Genomic DNA, 23,443 nt, shown 5'->3' with positions numbered 1-23,443 from the left:
GAATCTTATAACCGAAAATTTTTCAAATTTGTTTTTTTAAAGCTTCTTTTTAATTGCTCGTTATTATAATTGTAATTTGTAAAAATAAGCTGTTTTATGAACTTTTATACTACACTTTATTTAGGGTATAGAATATCAGCAGGAATACGATTCAACTGAATTATTACATTATTCTTATCAAGAAATATTGTAATTTATCAGTCATGTTCAGAAAAGTAATTGTCTGTTTAATAATTACGCTGGTCAATAGCAAAGAATGTTATCTTAAGGACAAAGAAGTTTTAGATTTACAAGAATCTCTTAAAAACACGGTTGAATATATGAAACGTGAAGTTGGAGATGAAGATGCGGCAATTTGCATAGGCATTGCAAGATCTGGCAAGAGTACACTAATTAATTTTTTAATCGGTAATAAGTTAATTGGTAAACGTTTGTCATTCTCAAGAGAAATAAAATTAATAAAAGCTGATAATGAAACTAAAGATAAATTTTTTATATTCTCTTGAACGTGCGGTACTAATAAAATTTCAATTTTTCGATGTTTAAGTTGTAAAGGTGCAATAATTTTTTTTCTGGCATTATTTAAAATCAATATTTTTTCTTTATTAGAATTAATTTTTAATAATTTAATCTTAAAAAAAATTAATTTCGACCATTTTCGAAATATTTTAAACATTTTTTTTACATTCTTACAAGTATCTGAAATCATAAAATTCTACTTTTACTATAAAGAATTTATTTCTTCATTGAAAGTGTTCATAAGAGGATAGTAACGATTTTAAGTAGAAAAGAGAAATTTTAGTCAGACGGAAAAGTGAGATTGAGTGATTTTTCATATTTTACTTCTTTGTCACTTACAATTTTTGTAGATAATCAAAAAATATAATAATAATGCAATTGTTGCTAAAAATTATGTTAATAATAATAATAATATTAATATTAATAATATTATTAATAATATAAAAGAATATTGAATAATTGGTCGTGAGAAAGGAAATCAGGTTGATATTAACTTAGAAAATTATCATTCATTTGCGTCTTTAATCGAAGAAAATACAATACTTATTCTTTAACAATTACTATGTATCTATTTTTTTTCTTAAAGTCAAAATTTATATAAATTTCCAATTCCCGGCTCTTGGTATTAATTATCGAAATTTCATTTCTAAATGTTTACATAAAAATAAAAACTGAAATTAAATTTACATCACACAGAAAAAAACATTTTTTTTTCTAAAAATAGAAAACATTTTCTACAATAAAAAATATTTAAAATAAAAATTGAAATATTTTTAGAAATTAAATTTTGAGATCTCTATGCCTTGCTTTGAATTTTTAAATAACGTAGGTTACGTAATACCGTTCTTTAATTAAAATCGTGACAATTAATTGCAAAACGATACTGAAAAATTGAAAATTTTGTTTTTTTATCGATAATAATTAATTTTCGACAAAATTTATGTAATTTGAAGTAGATTTTTTTATTTGTAATTTCCTCGTGAAAAATTTATTGACTATTAAACGTATACTTAGATATTTATCATTTTTTTGATATGACATTTAATAAGTGAAACGCGCACTTGATTTTAATATGATAAATTGTATATATATTTTTTGTTTTATTTTGATATTTCAGTCGTCATTAATACAATAAATAGTCGTTTGATTTTAAATATTTTAAAAACATTTTTCTCTCGTTAAATATTATTTGTCACACGTATTATTTTTTTTTATTTAAATAAATTTATGTATTATTTAAATAAATTTACATATTTAAATATATTTATATATCGTTTAAATATATTTGTATATCATTTAAATAAATTTATATATTATTTATAGATATTAATATATTCAAAAATACGTATATTTTTTAATATAGAATTTCAAATTTTTTACAGAATAAAGAATATATAGTAGATTATTTTACTAATTAGAATAGTGAGACATTTGTTAAAAACTAAATTTTCAATTCTATTATTTAAGACTTTTCAGGCGCCAACTGTAAATATTTTGTTTTTATTTTATTGTCCGTATCGAACTAAAATTAATTTTGTTTGCATTCAAAATAGAATTTGTCTCTTTATACTGTAAGTTTTTATTTGATTTCATTATTATTGTTCATTTTTTCGTGAAATTGCAATCTCGATAGTGTTGCATTTTTTTTTTTCTAAACACTTATATTTAAATAACAATGATACGTTCTTTTGTAGATGACACTATAAAAATTATTGACTAGTTATTATGAGAATAAAAGAAACGAACTCATTTTTTGAGGAGACTTCAAGAAATGTAAAAATGGATAGTTCTTGTTTAAATTCGAATTCCGAAATTTCCCTTTGATATGAAAATTTCAATTCAATGTCACATAAATAATTAAAATCTAAGCTTTCATTTATGAAATGACACAATTATTATTTGGATGACGGATTTTGCCACTTTTTGTCATAGCAAATCCTGGACAACATTGTCCCTCTTTAACGAGAAGTTGTGAATTACTGATATCGCTTTCAGCAGCAGTTGAACATTCATTACTTGTTGCGTCCATTATTTTTGCTGATGATGTTGCATCATCCGATGATGAACTCGTATCGGCACTAACTTTTACTTCCGGTTTCACGTGTACTCCCGTCGATTGTCCATGAATCGAAAGACTATTTCTATGTAATCTAAAATGCTCCTCTGTATCGCTGAGTAGTGATCCAAAAACGTCTGTGGGATTTCGAAAGGAAATTGAAACAGCTCCCACCGAATTGGACCGCGTCTCTAGAAAATAATTTATGGATTCAGAATTATAATTGCAGTAGAATTAAAATTATAATTTTTAGTAGAAAAGGCAATGAAAATAAGTGAATATAAATCTTGATGGGAATAAAAACCTCTCATATCGTTATTTTTTGTAGGCGAATTAGCGACAGAGCGTCGAGCAACGTCCTGAAAAGTAACGGGTGAATAAATTCTCCTCTCCTCCGGGATTAGGCTAGGTGATCCCTGTGGAACCGGTGACGATAGTCGTGATTCCCTTCTCGACGATGGTTCTGTGCAATTTCTTTGAATATCTGTAATACTGACAGAGGAAAGTCGCTTTTCCGAGGCCTTGCTGAGCCATTGTGGTGGCTCCTGAATTGAAATTCCTTTCGTTGTAACCGATCGTGATTCCCTTTTCTCCAACCAGTAAGTTTTCATTGTACCTTAAATTTTGAGTTTAAGTTATCTATAATTTTTCTAATTACAATAAACCTAAGAAATCTTTAAGAAATTACCTTTTCCTTTAACTTGAATTTCTCCCCGTTTCTTGACTTTGTACGAGGGCGACAAAAGTTCTTTAGTTGATTCAGAAATATGTATTTGCATTGCCTCACTAGTTGCCTCCATTCTTGATGCCGTGTTTACAGAGTCGCCGAAAAGACAATAGCGAGGCATTTTTAGACCTACTATTCCGGCTACAACAGCTCCACTATGAATACCGATTCTTATCTGTAGATGTTCACCTACAATTCAATTTAAAATATTTAAAACATTTAAAAAATGTTTAACTTACTAGTTAAAAAATTATAGTATACTAAAGAAAATTCTTTAGTAGTTCTATTTTTTAAAAATCATTTTAAAATACTTGAAAAATTAATATTAACCTGTTGAACGATCTTTCAGGTCAGTTATCGCTTCGACCATGTCGAGAGCCATGTCACAAACTCGGTCCGCATGGTCATTCTCCTTCACTGGAGCTCCTGACACCACCATATAAGCATCGCCGATTGTTTCAACCTGAAATCGCAGAGAGGTAATATTTTTATTTCTATTATAATTTATGGTAAATTTATAAATAATAAATTTTAACTCTTCTTGATCTGTTCGCCTTTCTGATTTTCAATTTATTTACAAATAGTGAATAATATTCTAATATTTTAATTTCAGGAGGATGCTGAATTTCTATATTAGTACCAGAACTAGGAAGCAAAGATTGCAGAAGTGCAGCTGGTGGTAAGTTATAAAAAAGTCTTGTTTAAACTGAACGTAACAAACATCTCCATTTGAGGATTTACAAAAATACAAAAGCATTGCTATAGTAATAAATAAGCAAATGCTATTGATAGCAATAGAGGCAAAGTGCAAGACATCACTAAAGTCTACTATATTTTTCAATTGGTGAAAAATGTTAAATCTCTAAAAATTATTTTAGTCGGGAATTTTGGACAAAATTATTAACTATTTTGAACCATTTTTATCTTTTTTCAAGTACTTTCAAAACATTATTTCGAACCAAGTTTCAAAACATATTTTCAAGTGATATAATATTCAACTATCAACATTTTTTAGAAATAATTTTATCAATTATTTATTTTTGTATCTAAATAATTAAATTCTCGTCGATCTTTCTGATTAGAATTGATTGAAGAAGAATTTCAGTTAAAATTTTACAAAATAATTCACTATTAAAAGCGTCATAGTAAAAATTATTGGAAATAATTAAACTTTTAAGTTTTAATATTAAAATTTTTGAAAATTTGAATAATGAATGAATTAAAAATTTTAAAGAACTTAGTATTTGGAAAATTTTAAATTATATTTTTTAAATTAGTTAAAACTTTGCATATATTATCGAATTAAAAAACTTTCGATTAATTAAAATTTGATACCACAAAAATGAACTACTTAAAAATATTTTTAAAAATTTAATGTTTTAGAATTATAAAAATAATCAATTAATTTCCAAATTTTTAATAAAACTCTTCAAAAAAATTGTTTTTGTGAAATGTCCAAAAATTCTTTTATGAAATTGAAATATTGTCAAAATATTGAATTACAATATTTTATCATAAGTTTAAAAATTTAAAGTTCTTGAAAAAAGGAAATTAAAATTTATTAAAAAATCTAATTTGGTAAAATAGTAACAAATTTTTGTAGAAATCATGCTTATTCATATTTGTTCTATTTAGAATTCCTTGAAAACAATTATTTTTTAACATTTTCAACAAATTCTTTTAAAAAATTCAATTATTTACAAAAAGTTAAACTAAATTTCAATTATGTTAAAATTATTCGATTGTTATATGTAACTGAAAAGTCTGTCGAAAATTAGTTAAAAATATTCCTTTGAAACTATAATTTTAAGAATTTTTTATTATTAAATTTTTTTAAAAGAAAATGAAATTTACTGTTTCAATTTAAAAAAAAATTGAATTTTTATAATTAAATAATTGAATGCTAGAAGAATTTTCTGAAAATTTTTTTTAAAAATAATTGACAATTGATTTAGAGAAGAATTTCAGTTAAAACTATAGAAACTGATTGAATATTCAATAAGTTATGGTAGCAATTTAAAAAAAATTAAGTATTAGATATTTTTTTTTAAATTTCTTAACTTTTGAATAATTTTATTTTAAAACTTTAAAAAAATTTAATTTTGGAAAGATATCAGTTGTATAATTTTTAGAAATAATTAAATTTTAAATAGTTTTTAAATTGAAATCTCTGAAAATTTGTATTGCTATAAAAGTATGATGATACTTAAATATTTATTTTAAGAAATTAGTTTATTATTTTGCTGAAAAATCATTAAATTTTTGAATAATTTAATTTTAAATTCTAAAAAACATTTGCTTTTTCATAGAATCGCAGTTGTAATTTTTAGGAATAATTAAATTTTCAAAGTTTTGACATTAAAATTATACTATAAATTTGTAATTCCTTTGGAAAAATAAATAAGTATTTAAATATTAATTTTACAAAAATTATTGAAAATTTTATATCTAAAAGAATAACATTTTTTTTTAAAGAATTTGATTTTCTTTTAAAAATAATTTTGAAATATTGTATTTTTCAAGAATTGTAACCAAGAGTTTGGAAAATAATTGAGTTTTAGAAAAATTGAAAATTGAAGTTATTATAGCAGGATAAGGAAAGTAGTTTATATTATTTCTGGAAATGAGGAAATACAAAAATAACATTTAACTCTATAGAGAATTTGTCTTTTCAAATTAAAATTAATATTCCGTGATATTTTTCTTTAAATTGATTTCCGTACATATATTCCCCCTGCTGGTAATATAGATTTATTTTTAGAAACGTTCTGAATATACCTAGGAATACCTTATACACGCGATTTCGTTCCGTTAGAGTGTCAAATAGTGAGTACATGCCATTCAACATTGACACTACTTCCATTGGTGTTAGTCGACTGCAAATTTCCGTAAAAGTAACCACATCCGAGAATAGAATTGAGACACTGTCAAACATCTAGGAGAAGGGGGGAGGAGAAATAATTAGTAAAGTAGATAAACAAAATTATTATCGAAAAAAAAGATTAAAATTATGTAGGAAATACCTCGCAAGTATCAATGGGACTTTCTCCATTTCTCAAACGATCGGCCACTTGTTTCGGTATCATTTGATACAGAAGTTCGTCAGTTCGTCGCATTTCTTCATCAAGTTTTCTCATTGATTCCTCGAGTTTTTTACTTTTTAATTGCTCCTGATCCAATGCTAATTTTAGTTCTACTGATTGTTGAGTTCCAGCTAACATTAGGTCCCTATTGAATTAATTTCATTAATTGGTATATTTTTCCTCGATAGTTAAATTTAATAATTACATTAAATAAGTAAAGATAATTATTTTTCATAATTATATTTTAAAATTTATTTACTTTAAAATAGTAAAAATACTATTAATGATACTATCAATGATCTATTTGCATTCATTTTCTATTTAACTTAAAAAGTAATTAAGATTTAAAGTTTTAAAGACAATTCTCAGATGAATTTTATACCTGCTGAAGTCGTGCATTGAGAGATCATTTATGTAAAGTCCAGTAGCTATTAGAGCGTTAAGATCAGGCATAACAGGCGTTCCTAGATACATCATCATTTTCCAATTGTCCATGTAAATCATTTGACCTTTATTTGAAAAATAAGGAAATTATTAATTTTTTTTAATCTTGAAAATCTCTACATGAAATAAATTTTTTTCGTATTTTAGAAAATTAATTTTTTTAATTAATTGTGAATTATGTTCAAACTGAATTTTACCAAATTATTTATCAGAAACAAAAATTTCATAATTTTTATTACATGTTCGTAGTTTACCTTTCAATCGAAGAGTTTTATCGTCCTGCGAATCATGCTCGTCACTCATCATAATGTGATTATTTTTTCTGTCAGATGGTCGTTCAGTCAAAACAGGCTCAACTGAGACCAATTCAAAAATGTTGTTTGTTCTATTTAAAATCTAAAAAAGAAATAAATTTATTTGATCCTAAGAAAGTTTATATCCTGCAATTAAAAATTTCTTTAAGATTTAATTTAAAACATAAAGACATTCTATTTTTAGAATTAGATTTTCGTATTTTTGGATTTATAATTAGAATCTAAAGTAAAATCAAATTAGACAGAATTTTAAATAATAGTCTTCAATGAAAATTAAATTAAAATTCTAGAGGAAACTAAAATTCAAAATTAAGATGAAATTATAATTTGAAATTAAATTAAAATTCGATATTAAGATGAGATAATGATTTGAAATTAAAATGAAGTTAAAATTCTAAATTAAGAAGAAATAAAAATTTTAAATTAAAATAGTTGAAATAAAAAAAATGAAAATATGTTATTATTAGTTTTCTGAAAAAATGCGCTTACCGATTGAAACTTGAAGGCGATTAGTGGTCTCACCAAGTCAAACCAGTGGGTAATTTTCTTGCCAAGTAGGTCGGGTAGAATAACCATTAAAGAATTACCGATGCTCCTTACAACCATGTCCGATCTGAAATCAAACGGGGAAAATGATAGTTTTGTGTGAAATCGATTTAAAAATAGCTTCCCTCAAACGGAAGAGCTGATTGATATCGAGCATAATTTTTCGTTTGTTTTTAATTCCTCGCTTTGAAAAAAAAGATAAAATGATTTTTAAAAAAAGAAAAAAATAAGGAAAGAAAAAGAAATTGTAAAAGAAAGTTTCTGTCGAGTTTCCTGATTAGCATAATTGTATGTGATTAAGTGTAATTACTAATTATAATGCAAAACGCACATAAACGTACCCAAAGACTATGCAAAAGGGAAAAATCTCAAATAAGACAGAAGCTCCTATTGGCAGGTGTTTTTCTTCGCGAGTCATGGCAAGAGAGGCTAATGTAAAAGCTCGATTGTCAAAGGTCAATTGAAACGTAACGTGAACCGTGTCAAATAAAACCTCTTCACGTACAAGTTCAATTTTCAATTCCTTGTGATAAAAATGACGGGCAACTTCTCTTATTTGTCCCATTGTGTAATAAACAAAACCACGACGTTTGCTTCTATAATGTAGAGTTAAACCTGTAAATTTAAAGAAAAGTTATCATTTAAAAATTTTTTTTAAATTATTAGAAATTAAAATTAGAAATTAAAAACATCCTGAAATAGGAAGAGAAACAATTTACCTTGTCGAGTCTCGTTTTCGCAAATAAAAGAAGGCGCCCTCATTCGGGGATAGGAGAACTTAAGATACTCATGAAGATTGTCTAGGCCATTCAAAAAATCTCTCACATGCCTACCCAGAACCGAAAGAACACGATCGTATCCATATTGACTGACAAAACCGACAAAATGTACGCCCATTTGGTCGAAAAATTCCTTTTCGGTTATTCCGAGAACCTGAAATTAAGAAATTTTTTTTATTTTTCCCTCTAAAAAAACTGATTAAAACAGAGTTGCCACAGGTCAGGGAAAAGTCACGGATTTTTATTAAAGTAATGGAAAAAATTGAATTTTGGAGAACATACATACATTGAATGTTAGCTTCCTTTTAAAATTTTTTGAGATTTATAATTAAAAAAACGAGAAAAAATTGTTTTTAATATCTTTAATATAATTTTACATAATTTTTAACCGATTAATAGTCCACAGATAGCACGTAATCTTACAGAAATAATTCTTCTTTGAAATTTTCCATTTAATGAATTGTTCAGTAAAAATAACAAATTACCTGAATTGCCTTTTTGGCCAATCTCGGAATGAGATTTTCAGGATAAACCTGGTGAACACTAAAACTTGGTTGTTCGACCGCCGCCAGTCGGCGGATCTCCTCCCATCGATCTTCTCCGTACACTTGTCTGATGTACTCGGACAAATTCTCCAGGATTAATCCGTACATGATTGATTATTTTTCTAAAGAGAAAAAAATATTTTGCATAATTTTTTTTAGATTTTTATTTACTTTTATTTTATTTTTCACTCTCATTTAATAAACTTAATGTCATATATTTTTATTAATTTAATTTAAATAATTTTAATTAACTTAATTAACTTTATTTAAACTATTTATCTAACTTAATTTAAATTTCATTTAGTTAATTTCAATTAAGTAATTATAATCAAGTTCTGAATGTTCAAAGGAAATATTTCTTATTGAAAATATTTTCATGAAATACTGTTGATTGCATTTACCTTTTAAAAAAATGAAAATTAATTTTTTTGTGAGTGACGCAAAATTTTCGCTATAAAAATTAAATTAATCTTTTATTAATTTGAAAAAGGAATAAATGAATTTCGTTCACTTGAACACTCAGAACTTTTAAAATTATAATTAAAATAATTTCTGTATTTTTTGTCTTTAACATTAAATCCAAATTTTGTTTAAATTAAAAAAATGTAAATTTAATTAAATTACTAATTAATTTTTATTCTCTTTTTACTCAATTTTTTAATTCGTTAACTGCAAAAATTCTGAAAAGCGAGCACCAAACAATTTTTTTTTCATATTTGAAAAAGTTTAGACAAAATTTATTTATTCAGTTTTTATTTTGAGAGGTTCATCGCGTTGCAACATATGATCACTGACCTCAGGTTTGAAAGTAAAAAAAAATTGATAAAGAAGAAGTCGAGCAACTGGTCATTTATTTGAATTAAAATCAGACGTCCTTATAAGAAAAACTTTAAGTTATTATTAGTCTTCTCGATATTTTTATCACGTAGGAATATTGTTTGTGAATATGCAGTACACAAAGTAACAACCTCGAATTGTCACTTAAAAATAATTTTATTATTGAGATTGGGAAAAAATTTTTCAAAAAAATAACACTTTACAATTTTACATAAAAAAATAATTTTCTTTCTTCCTTGTGTCGCGTTGATTTTAAAATTTAATTAGAAAATTGTTGGTACGCAGAAATTTTTGTAAAAAAATTCATTTTACTTTGAATATTATATTAATACAAAATTATTGTTGTTAATATAAATAAAAAAATTTGTTATTAAAAATGGAATAAAAACCAAAACTGAAATAATAATAATAATAATAATAGTAATTAATTAACAATAACAATTATAAAAATTATAATAATTAATTTGTAATAATAATAATAATAATAAAAATAATTAAATCAGTAATTATTATTGTTATATTATTATTATAATTATATTATGCTAATTTAAAAAAATGAAAGAGACTTATGAAAATGATAAATATAACGTTTTGGGATTTGTTTTTAATGCTAAAAAGGAAAAACAGTGGGGAGCTGAACAAATTAGATTCCTCTCTATTTTTATAAGGGAAAGTGTCCATTTATAAATTAAATTTCACATTCACATCTGCACGTCTATTAATATAATTGCAATCACGTTGAAGCAAAAGTAAGAGTCACTAGAAAAATATCCTTAAACAAACACCCTTTTTGAGACACAGTTAATATAATGTCAATATTTAGTTTTTTCACTCTTGAATTAAATTTGATTTATTATGTCACAATTATTAAATATTTACACATATACAACCAGAAGTACTTAATTATCTTTATACAATAAATTTCAACCCCAAAAATTTATAAAATAAATAAAATATAGAAACAAATAAAAGAGAATCGAAATTGTAATTTTAATTATCTGATAATTTCTAATCTAATTAATTACTTTAATTAATAATTAATTACTTTAATTAATAAATAATTACTTTAATTAATAATTAATTAATTACTTTATTTTTTTTATTTTACTTCTTTAAACAGTTATTTTACAAAAATTAAATTTGTTATTCAGTAATTTTAAATTAAAAATTAATTGTTAATTGAAAATAAATAATTAATCACTAATTTAAATGATTAACTAATTAATAATTTCAAAATAGTAGTTTAATAATTAACGTTAACGTTAACCAAACGTTAGTCTAACGTTAGCCTAACGTTAGTATCATTAGCTAACGTTAACTTTCCCACCTTGGGTGATAAAAATAATTTAACGATTATTTATTTTAACAACAATTTTATATTAAAAATTAATTACTAATTAATCATATTATTGAAAACAATATAATAATTTGTTAAAACATAATTATTTAATTACCTTGACTAATTACTTAAACTTGAATTAAATAATTAATTGCAACAAGAAATTAATTTAAGAAATAATTAAACTTCATAGGGAAAATGATTAAAATGAAAGAATTTAATTGCGCGAATAAATTAGGGAATTAAATTAATGACACTGAAGAAATATATTATTTAGGGTCAATGAAATATAAAACAATCGTTATCCTGCAACAAACATTGTCTCTTATGTTATGTTACTAAACATTTTTTTCACTGTCACTATAAAAAAAATTGTTTTTCTAACTCAAAAATTTATTTTTCAATATTAATATTTTTCTTGTCATGATAAATTACGTTTAATATTAAAAAGAACATTTTAAAAAACATTTTAATAAAATAATTTACAAAATATTTTAAAAAACAAAATTTCACTTCTCATTTTGAAATATTTACCGTTTTAAAAAATTTCAATTATTTTCTTAACTACCCCCTTCTTTTTGAATTGTGTTTTCATTATTTTTCGAAAATAAGATTTACTTATTTTTTTAGTTTTCAAATTTAAAAATAATTTTACTTTTAAAATTTTTTAATCAGAAAAAAGAAGCATTTCGCTGGATAAAAATCGAGGAAAATTGAAAATAGAAAAAATTGTTATTTGTTCAAAATTGTTTGGGGATTTAGTGAACGAAAGAGAAAAACGTTTTGAAGGAAAGTTTTTCGTCAATAGTAAACGCGAAACTGGACCAGTTTTCTTGGGAGTCTTTCGAGGCTAAAAGGGTGGTGGTACCTTTTCGTTAAGTTTGTGACTAGAGAAGAGGAAGAGCACAAATGGCGAAAAGAGAGAAGGGTGGGGTTGGAGAGTGAGAAAAAGAGAGGGCAATAGGAGAATATTGGCAAATTGTTGCTCAAGAAGAACTTTTTCCATCTCCTTTTATCTTATTAGTTTTATCTCCTTCTCTTCCGCATTTTCTCCCACTTTTCTTAATTTCACTCTCTTGGGAGAGTAAATTTTCATCAAAAGTTATCGAAGGCACTTTGACCCCGCAATATGGGAAATGCTGTCACATAAAGTATCGTTTTCGTTAATTAATATTAAAAGTCCCTCGTAATTTCTAAATATTGTGAAAAAAATGATTTTTTATCTTCGTTTTACTTTTTTTAAAAATGTTTTCCATTTTTACATTCGCAGGAACGAAATTTGAGGAAAGATGGATTTTTATTTTTCTTTTGTTTTCCTACAATAAACATTTTTGTTTTAAAATTGATAGATTTTATAGGTTAGGTTCGTATACGAAAGAAAAAAATAAAAAAGAAGTTTATTTTTATTTATTTACTGTTTCCTTAGGATAAAGGATTCGTTTATTATTAAGGTTATTATTAGGTTTTATACGTTATGTAAAATATATATCAATAATAGTCTCTATAGCAAAAGACACTCTATTGTATTAAAAAGTACGGCTTACAAAGCAGCAAAAAAGTTTTCAGAATTTTATTTTTTTTAAAATTATTCTAACCAATATACATAAATAATATTTAATTAATTTAATTATTTAACTATAATATAGATAAATAATAATATTTAATTCTTATTAATTAATTTAATTACTTAATTTACTAAATATAGATAAATTATATTTAATTGCGTTCAATTCGAAATGATTTGGGCCTGGGAGGGGGGGGGGATAATTTATTGATGATGGGATAAAATTTAATGAAAACGTTTATGAAAATAGGTTTTATTTTTAGTTCTCTATATATCTCATTATTGTTAATCGATTTCATTAATCTGGTTTTGAAGTAAATTCTCCTCCTCCTCCCCCCTATTTGAAATTTATTGTTCTCGTTTATTATTGTTTTTAGATGTACATGACAAGCATCCATTCACCTTTATTATCCTCAATTCACAAATATTGACCCTTCTTCTGTAATTAAATATATAGAACTAAACTTGCCTCTTATAATTTCACTCTCAGAATTTTCGACACAAGTTTCATTTTCATTTAGTAGTTTCAGTTACTAAATTATTATTATTACATTTTTTTATCGAATAAATAAGAGTAATAGGCAAATAAAATAAAGTAATAAATATTTAGTTTTCATTTATTTATATGATTAAATAAATAAATAACTATTATTTAATGTTTAAAGCAATAAAATTTTGTGTGATCTTTATTTTGTTATTAACTTATTAACATATTTGTTTATTTAATTATTATTTATTAACCTATTCTTCATTTACTTATTTATTTATTAACGAATTTATTTATTTATTTATTATTTTATTTTATCATTTATTGCAAAAATTTATTATATTCTTTAAAAAAAATTGATAATTTTTTATTTATTTACATCTGTAGAAGGACATTAGCAAAATTGTGCAAGTAAATAAATAACGCAATAAATAAATATAATAATAAAAAATTAAATAGTATATGAATAATAGATCATTATTTATTCGTTATTAATAAAGTACTAAATAAACAAAATAGTAAAGAAAAAAATAGTAGATAAATAAATAATAAATTATTAGGTATAAGTTATTAGTAAAATTATAAATTAAAACAATAAAAAATTACCTTTTTTTAAGCATCATGTGGAACTCGTCAATCATCCAAAAATTTTTCATTCGCAATAGAAAAATACATCATCGACAGTCCCCTCCTATTGTTTATTGTTTTATCATTCACAATTTCCATGTCCTCCATGTTTGTTTGTTGAAAATTTATGTTTACCTTAAACAAAACAAAATAAATAAATAAATAAACAAAAGCAAGAGTACATTTCTCTAATTTTCCAATATTGATTGAAATTCATTTTACTGCGCACATATATTTACAATATAAAGTGGAAAAATTTACATAAGAAGAACATTCCCGTGCAAAAAATTCAATGAATTGAAAGAATACTGTATTTGTAACAAAAACAAGAAAAAAACAGAAAATCTCTCTTTTGTTTATATTGCATTGGAAAAGTAGTATACTTTGTATATACAAGTAGGGTGAAAAATATGTCCCTTAATTATTTTTGTCGAAAAATAAAAATATAGAGGAAAACAGCATCCGTGCATTAGAAATTAATGTAGTGTTTACGTGCGTCAAAATTAGGTGCGTGAATAATTCGGATATTTATTTTTTTCTACTATATGTACATACATATATATTTTTTACTACATATATATATATAGTAAAAATCGTTCCTTATCCCTGATAAGCGTTCAATTTGATTAAAATGTTAGATATCAATTCGAGTGAAAAAAGAATAGGAAATACTACGAGAAGGGATTTTTTACTTTCTGCTATTTTTATCAAATTTATTTAGGTACTTATAGCGAGTAAATAGATATCAATTTTCTCTCTCCCCTGTAGTTGTTCGATGGAAGCAGATTGAGAAATTTTATTTGCACAAAAAATAAAATTGATTTTATTTATTATTCCTTACATTATTATAATTCTAATTTTTATATTATAATTTAGAAAATTGATAATTTTTAAAAATATTATCTAAATAATAAAAATTATGATAATAGGAATTTAATAATAGAAATATAATAAGAAATGTAATAAAAAATATAATAATAGTCTTTTTATTTAAAAGTTTATGTTACAGTAATTATAAAGAATTGTAATAATGAAATAATTATTATCTTTATACTAATAATTATTAGATTATTATTAATATTAACAATATTATTCTTTATTACGTACATTTAAAAGTAAATTAAATTCTCGAAATTACTCTGATAATCTTATACCCCGTTTATTTCATATCGATTATGAACGATTAATTTCCCCTGCCATCTGTCGGACAGTCACAGAACAATATTGGCGCGAAATTTAAATTTCGCGCCTTTTTTTTAGATTTACAAAAAAGCGAATTAAGTGAAAATAAAAATAATTATTAATGTAATATTAATTACAATAATATTTTTATTCAAGTTTCATTTCTAGACTTAGTTTTTTTGTTGATATTTATCATTAATTAGAATTAACTAAAATTAATTAATATATTCAATTTTAGTTTCGTCTATTAAAATTGAAATTTGAACTGAATTGAAGAAAATGAATTAAAATTGCATGGATTGAAGTTTTTCTAAGTGAAATGGCAACGATTGCATTTTTACTAATTGAATTTTCATTGGAATAGATTTCCTCACTAATTGAAATTTAATCGTTTGAATTTTTATTAATTAAAATGTTTTCGATTGAATTTTATGAGCATAATCCTTCGATTGGATTTTCACTAATTAAAATTTCATCGATTGGATTTTTATTAATTAAAATTTCTTCAATTGAGTTTTGTTTAATTAAATATTAGTAATAAATTCTTTTTGTTATTAAAATGAAAAATTTTTTTATTGTGTTTAAAGTCAACGACAAACGGAAGTTGATTGTTGTTAATTTAATTTTCTTTTCATTTAAACATTTTTATTAAAGAGATATAAAAAATTTACAATGTTTTTCGTTATCATACTTTTATAATATTTCGGTTTTGTATAATATACGTCACAATTACTAACAATGTTTAGTCATTTTCAGTTGTGAGTTTAAGTTATTGCTTTTTTCTCTTTTTTGTACAAAAATTTAGGATCGATCGAACGATATATCCTGAGTGGCGGTGATCCTTTCAGGATTAAATAATTAATCACTGCTTTTTAGTGAGTTCGATAACGTATTAATATAAATTGGATTCTGTCAGTAAAAACAGAAAAAACTAGAATTTTACAGAAAAAAATTACTGAAATTAGAAAAAAGTTATTAATTAGATTAGTAATTGATTTGTTGGATTTTGAACTTTTTAAAATAAAATAAAAAACTGTTTTAACAACAGGCTAACAATAAAAACCAAACCAGAAACCATTTACTTACGTACGTATTTTTTTTATCAAAATGCTATCGTTTAAAATAATTATTACTTGAACATTATAACATACTATTTTAAAAGAAATGATAGTAATAAAAAAATTTAATAAAAAAAAATGTAAAAAGTAAAAAATAAGAAAGTATAAAAAACTATAAAAAATATAGTTAATAGTAAAAAGTAATAAAAAAATACAAATAAAATATTAAAAGCCACGTTTTTGATAAAATAATAAATTATATCAAAATAATAATAAATGAAAGTATAAAAACTTAAAAAGAAAAAATATTAATTTATATTTTAATTAATATTTTAATTATTTAAATACGTATGTAAATAAATAATGACAGAAATAGCACATTCATTAGGAAAAAATATTATTTCCTCCCACCTAAGAAAAAAATGATAAATATCTTTAAGATTAATACATATCAAAAATAATGATAAATTCATTTCATAAAAATAATCCATGATTAATATACCTCTAAAATAAGGATACATTCATCCCAATAATAATCCATCGACAATGAAAAATTATTTGCACTTAGTGAAGCAATAAAATATCAACAACAACAAAAATAACAATAACAACAAATATTTAAAAATATTTCCACTGAGCATTTAAAACATTTAAAAAATTAAAATGAAAACAAAACAAAAAAAAACAGAAAAAATATATTTAGGAAGAGAAGCATTGGAGAAAAACAAATAAATTAAAATAAAACAAAAAATTTTAAGGTAAAACGAAAAATGTCAAAATAAAACAAAATATTAAAATAGAACCAAAATTTTTGAATTTAATATAAAAAGTATTGAGATATAAAACAAAAAATATTATATTAAAAGAAAAAATATTAAAATAAAAGGAATATTATTGAAATAAAAGAAAAAATATTAAAATAAAACAGAAAATATTAAAATAAACCAAAAAGTATCGAAATAAAGGGAGAAAAAATCTTAAAATAAATTGGACAATATTAAAAAATGAAAAAAAAAATTTTAAGAAAATAAGAGAAAAAAAATATAAAGTTAAAACAAAAGAATAATGTGATAAATTATAAATAATCAAAAAATGGACAATTTTTTGTTTTCCCGAACACGAAATAAAAATAACAGATAAATGAAAGAAAAAAAATATGAAAAGAAAATAACGAGTATGTCCATCTGTCAGTGTTAAAGGCGACTGACCAAAAATTGACAATAAAAATATAATTATACCGGACTGTGTGCAAGGTCACCGTTTCCTGTTATTATAATTGCAAAATCGTTTGGAAAGTCAATCATTGAGTCCATACGTTGTCGATGATGGCAAAACGTTCATCTATACTGTCGATGACTACTAAGTGCAATATATAACATATGACACTATCACTACAAACACCTTTTTTCCACTTCTTCTACTTCTTTCTTCTTCTTCTTCTTCTTTTTCTACTACTACTACTTTTTACGCTTAATATCAACTGCGAGAGTTTTCCTGCGTTCGATATAATACGGGGAAAAATCACATGGAACATCGAGTTCTGTACATGCGTTCTACTGCCAAAATGAAGCTGTGCTTTTGCGCACATTAACCCTCCTAAAGGAGCGTTTTCAACCCCACTTGATGTATAAATATAAATATGTATTTTTGTATATATATATATATATATATATATATATATATATATATATATAAAATGTACTTAGAATTAGATTTTTATCTCCACGCTGAGTAAAATTAAAAAATTGTCTTTGTGCTTTCTAATTAGAATCGAAATTAGAAGAAATTTAAACACTTTATGCCTTTTGTCCGAAGATGACCTGAAATAATAAAAATTTAGTTGAGTAAAAATTAGTACTTTAACCCTTAAAATTAACTTTAACCCTTAAACCTACTTAAACCTTATTTTCACCCTTAGAAACTTAAACCCTTAACCATTACTTTAACCCATAAAAACTTAAACCCTTTACCATTACTTTAGCTCTTAAAAACTTGAACCCTTAACTATTACTTTAACCCTTGAAAACTTAAACTCTTAACCATTACTTTAACCCTTAAAAACGTAAACCCTTAACCCATACTTTAACCTTTAAAACTTTAACTTAACTTAAACCCTTAACCATTACTTTAACCTTTAAAAACTTAAACCCTTAACCATTACTTTAACCCTTAAAAATTTAAACTCTTAATTCATACTTTAACCTTTAAAACTTAAACTTTACTTAAACCCTTAACCATTACTTTCACCTTTAAAAGTAAAACCCTTAACCCTTAGAAAATTAACACTTAAATATATACATATAGATTTCTTTCTAAGGCCCTAGGTGTTTGACACCCAGGCATTAAAGTGAATTCTTTAAGCTAAAATTGAATATTATATTTCAACATAATTACTTTAGGTTGCTCAGTATATTCATTTTTGAGAAAGGTTTCATGATATTTTTTTTTAAATTCTAATAATTTAAAAAAATTCTAAATCGAAAAAAATTGGACAAGTGCGAGTTGTACTCGCACTGCAATGGCGGGTTCCGTACAGAAATATTAAAACAATACTTGCAACATTTATCGGTAATTAGTAGAATTAAAATAAACAATTAAAAAAATATATTAAAATCATTTGATAAAAAAAATAACTAAAAAAATTAAAGTATTGTATATATCTAATATTGTAAACAATAATAAGCAGAGGAACAAAATTTTAAAAATTATAGTTCCTCTGCTTATTATTGTTTACAATATTAGATATACAATACTTTAATTTTTTTTAGTTATTTTTTTTATCAAATGATTTTAATATATGTTTTTAATTGTTTATTTTAATTCTACTAATTACCGATAAATGTTGCAAGTATTGTTTTAATATTTGTGTACGGAACCCGCCATTGCAGTGCGAGTACAACTCGCACTTGTCTAATTTTTTTTTTTTAGTTAAGAAATTAAAGTCAGAAAACAATCTCTCATTTATTCTCTTAAAATTTCACTCTCTTCCTTAAAATATTTAATGCCACGTGTTTAAACTAAAAAAAATTTAAAAAAATTTTTTTTTTTGAAAAAAAAATTAAAAAAAAATTTTTTTTGATTTTTTTTTCAAAAAGTTTCTTAAATAAATTTTTTGTCGTCAGACTGTAATAATACACTAGGATACCAATTTTCAGCTCATTAGGTCAAATAATGTAAAAGTTAGAGAAAAAAAATTTTTTTTTAAAATTTTTTTAGTTTTTCCTTGACAACGCTATGGCCATCATTACATATCAAGTTCTCTATATTTTTCCTGTAATATTCGAGTAAAAATACACCAGCATGCAAAATTTCAGCTCTCCATGTCGAATAGTTTAGAAGTTAAGGGGGGGGGAATGGTCACTTTTTATGCATTTTTGGCCAAAAATCTTGTTATTTCCTTGACAACGCTATGACCATTACGTCCAATCACATTCGCTATATTTTTCCTGTAATCTACGAGTGAAAATACATATCTGGACCAAATTTGAGCTCTTTAGGTCAAATAGTTTAGCCGCTAGGGGGGGGGACACGATTTGGCTACGGACAACAGAGTCTCACCAATAGGGTTCCGCCGTTACACCGTAGGTGTACGGAACCCTAAAAACGTGAAGAAATTTTTTCTTACGTAAAAAATCACAACTACCATACACTGAAAAAAATAATAGGCAATTTTTGCCTTAGTTAATAAGGTTAAAATCACAAGACAAATTTTTATTTGAATATTTAGAAAATACGATATGAAATAATTATATTTTACCTTTTTATTAATTATATTTACAATATGAGTGAAAAGGAACTTTTATTTTTATTATTATATAAATAATATTTTACTTTAATTAAATAAAGAAAATAATAGAACTACTTTATCAATTTCAATAACAGTTATGCATGTGTGAATTTTATAACCAAACTGGTCTAGTTTCATGCTTAAACAATTTTATTAAACAAATGAAATTAGTACCTTTAAATATTTCAAAAAAATTTTCTCGATTCCATTTCAGTAATAAATTTCTTCCTTTAGTACCCATATTTTAATTAATTATAAAATTCGATTTGACATATGTAAACAATTTACTTGATAAATAACAAGAATTTGTTACTTTATTAACTAAGGCAAAAATTGCCTTTTTTTAAAAGAAACAATTGCTTTTCGTGTATTGCTTTTGTACTTAGGCAAAAATTACTTTTAATTAGCAATTCGTATTTTAAAATTAATCTTTTGGAACAATGAGTGTGACTATAATGTATAGTTAATGAAACATAAAGTTAAGTACAATTTTTACGAATTGAAACTATTTTTAATTAAAATTTTCATAAAAAAATAAATTTTATTAGAGTGATATTTTATCCTTAGTGTCAAACACCCAGTGTGCAGTTTAAGGGTTAAACCAGCTAACAGTCAGATTCTAAAATTTTCTAACATGTGAGGATTTTGAGAAAATTGGAGGTAAAGAATCTAAAGTCACGTTTTTTGGGTTTGACCACCACTTTTCTCAAAATCCTGACTTGATGTTAAATTTTAGAACCCAGGGTCGCATTCAGCTGATAAAAATACATTAGAAACGACTCCCATGTCAAAAATAAAAAAAAAAATTTGGTCTTACCCCTCACTTTTTTAAAATTCTCAATTTTTTTGTCTTCTTTAGTTCTTAAAGTGTAGTTTTTAATTATTAGTTTAAGACTTCATAGAAATCTCTAGTAGGCCAACTTTAACAGAAAAAATATCTTTCGAAAATGACCCATATGTTCAAGATAAAAAAACTAGAGGATCTTGAGAAAAGAGGGGGTAAAGTATCTAATTTCACAGTTTTTGGGTTTTGAGTACCATTTTTCACAAAATCCTGACATTTTAATCAATTTCGGAACTCACTGTCCTGTTCAGCGGACAAAAATACATTAGAAATGATTCCCATGTCAAAAATAAAAAAAAATGTTTGGTTCTTTACCCCACTTTTTTCAAAACCGTTCAAGTTTTTTAGTCTTTTTTGGGTCTTAAAGTGTAGTTTTCAAATCTTACTTTGAGACCTCATAGAAATCTCTAAATAGTCAACTTGAATACAAAAAATATCTTTTAAAAAAAAGACCAAAAAAATGGAGGAATTTGAGAAAAGTGGGGTAAAGTTTATAATTTCACGTTTTTTGGGTTTTAACCACCACTTTTCTCAAAATCCTGACATATTTGTTAATTTTTGATCCCAGGATCGCGTTCACTGGCTAATATTACATTAAAAACGACTCCCATGTCAAAAATAAAAAAAAAAATTTTTTGGGTCTTACCCCCACTTTTTTCAAAATTTTCTATTTTTTGGGTCTTTTTTGGGACTTAAAGTGTAGTTTCATTAAAAACGACTCCCATGTCAAAAATTAAAAAAAATAGTGAGTATTTTGTGAAAAGTGGGGGTAAAACCCAAAAAAAAAGTTTTTTTCGTTATTTATGATATCGGTGTGGTTTTCAATGTACTTTTGTCCTCTGAACACGAATCCGTTTCACGAAATTGTCTATCTTGTCAGAATTTTGAAAAAACTGTGGGCAAAGTTCCAAAAAAACGTGTTGTATAACTTTTTGAAAATCATTTTTGAGTATAACAAAAAAATTAAATTCCAAAAAATCGAAATTTCTTTTTTTATTAATTTATAGAAGTTGGAAATTTTAATCAGAACAAGAGAACAAATTTTCGAGATTATGGAAATAATGTTTTTAAAAAATTTGTCCATTTGAAAATGGAAATTTGATAAAATCTTATACATCGACTCACCAATGGTAATTTCGAGAAGAAACGAAATTATTGATGCTGAATAACCGGAAATTAATACTCCAATCATTAACGAAAGTACTTTCCAATGATCATTATTATCATTTTGTGATTTTTTTTCTCCTCTTCGTGCTCTGTAGGATTTGCCAAAATTTTCATTTTCCCCTCTTTCAATAATGCAAATTCCATCAGTACTCTATGTACTTGTTGAAATTTCTCCACGAACGGAGAACCAGGTTCAAGATAATAGCCAATACCAACAGTGTAGATAAATTCCTCGACAAACTGCACTAAATTTCTTTCCCTATAAAAATCGACGTACCATTTCGCTTGTGACAATCTCATAATACAGCTTATGTTCCTATTTTTTATTAATAATTCCACGCACTCTTCGGGTGTTGTTAAACGACCGTTTTTCACCCAATTCGTAAAGGAATTTTGATTAATCATACATGTAGCATTGTTTTTGTCTTACCGGCTTCTGAACTGAATTGAAGATCACTTTTTATAAGGTCATTAATTGTATTTATAATTCTTTGTTCCTCGGGGCGTAGATTAAAATTTGTTAACGAGAGAAATATGTTGAATGAATAGTAGAAGTTTACTATCAAGAAGGAGAAGAATATAATTCGTTGTTTTTGTTCACAAGGTTGTTGGTTTATTGTCACTCCGAATATAATGCTGATGATTATGGTCCAGTTCCAATTTGTCGACGAATCAAAGTGAAAGATTTTGACAATTACTCTGCTGATTAGTGTCAGTGAGAGTGCTAGGAGAATTGAGTAGTAAAAATTTTTGCCAATTGTGATGGAATAATTTTTTGTTTTTAGAAGAGGTGTGATAGCAACGTAGGGATCTAGATCGAAAATTTTGTTTTCATAAATTTCTGTCTTGCAGATAAATTTCACTGTTGTTGCCGTGATACTGTAGAGTTGAATTTCGTTTTTTTGGATTAGGAAAGCAAAACCTGTTAGTTTGTCCACACTGCAGGCAAAATTACCGAAATCTTCTTCACTCGAGGGTATGAATACTTGTTTGTAGTTTAAAAATTCGGAGAATAGTTTTTCCACTTGTGCATCGGGACCGGAAATATCGATTGGATGATTGGTTGAATTACGTTTTAACATGATGTGAGGGGGTCTGTTCAGAACTCCAATTTTTTATTACTATTTCAGTCCATTTTGATAATTCTCCCTCTTGTTGGTTTATCACTGATGAGGTAGTTAAGTTTAGACAAATTTTCATGAAAATGAAAAATAATATTCGTAGTTTCATTATTTTTGGTTTTCTGCAAAAGAGAAAGAAAATTATTTAATAAAAGATTCAGTAAAAAATTCAATAAAAAAATGTACCTGTAGGTACTCTATTTGATTTATTTCACTTGTGAGCGAATTTTTATGACACCTAGGTGGAAATTTAATGAACTACATTTGGCTTTTTCAATTTTTTGACCACATTTTTTAAGATATCGAAAATAGTAATTCTTTTCCTTATTAAAAAACAAAAACGAAAACTTATTTTTGAATAAATATAAAATTTTCAGCAGCGAAACAAGTTTGGGATAATTTAGTACCCCAGCTAGA

The 23,443-nt window shown here is 24.7% G+C and overlaps 2 protein-coding genes across 6 annotated transcripts in view; one reads left to right on the top strand and one right to left on the bottom strand.

The window, feature by feature from the left end:
- Positions 1 to 1,903: 1,903 nt before the first annotated feature.
- On the bottom strand, positions 1,904 to 23,059 carry LOC122499748 (soluble guanylate cyclase 88E). Of its 4 annotated transcripts, none has more exons than XM_043608240.1 (14): positions 21,864 to 23,059; positions 13,847 to 14,002; positions 8,954 to 9,135; positions 8,409 to 8,622; positions 8,031 to 8,304; positions 7,633 to 7,756; positions 7,084 to 7,225; positions 6,768 to 6,894; positions 6,326 to 6,530; positions 6,091 to 6,237; positions 3,633 to 3,765; positions 3,264 to 3,491; positions 2,880 to 3,191; positions 1,904 to 2,766 (listed from the first exon to the last, which is right to left on the bottom strand). In XM_043608240.1, the coding sequence occupies exons 3-14, from the start codon at positions 9,119 to 9,121 to the stop codon at positions 2,396 to 2,398; spliced, it is 2,445 nt and encodes an 814-aa protein (XP_043464175.1). In that variant the 5' UTR covers positions 9,122 to 9,135; positions 13,847 to 14,002; positions 21,864 to 23,059; the 3' UTR covers positions 1,904 to 2,395. The 4 variants fall into 4 exon arrangements, with proteins under 4 accessions (XP_043464175.1, XP_043464171.1, XP_043464172.1 ...); XM_043608236.1 differs by lacking the exon at positions 21,864 to 23,059 and adding an exon at positions 17,346 to 17,695; XM_043608237.1 differs by lacking the exon at positions 21,864 to 23,059 and adding an exon at positions 17,509 to 17,695.
- Positions 3,652 to 23,443, top strand: part of LOC122499749 (monocarboxylate transporter 12-B-like) — a 49,753-nt gene continuing 29,961 nt past the window's right edge. For both annotated transcript variants that reach the window (XM_043608243.1, XM_043608244.1), the window contains exons 1-2: positions 3,652 to 3,781; positions 3,916 to 3,981. The gene's annotated coding sequence lies outside the window, so the exon portion shown is untranslated. The remainder of the gene's footprint in view (positions 3,782 to 3,915; positions 3,982 to 23,443) is intronic.

The sequence above is a fragment of the Leptopilina heterotoma genome, unplaced genomic scaffold, assembly GCF_015476425.1.
Source record: "Leptopilina heterotoma isolate Lh14 unplaced genomic scaffold, ASM1547642v1 Lhet_174, whole genome shotgun sequence".
NCBI lineage: Eukaryota > Metazoa > Arthropoda > Insecta > Hymenoptera > Figitidae > Leptopilina > Leptopilina heterotoma.
This window is presented reverse-complemented; position numbering and strand designations above follow the sequence as displayed.

Coding starts and splice junctions, on each gene's coding strand:
- LOC122499748 (XM_043608240.1), bottom strand. CDS start 9,121: ATGTACGGATTAATCCTGGAGAATTTGTCCGAGTACATCAGACAAGTG. Junction 7,226..7,632: donor TCGCCTTCAAGTTTCAATCG/GTAAGCGCATTT, acceptor TTTCTTTTTTAG/ATTTTAAATAGAACAAACAA. Junction 6,531..6,767: donor TCAATGCACGACTTCAGCAG/GTATAAAATTCA, acceptor TTAATTCAATAG/GGACCTAATGTTAGCTGGAA.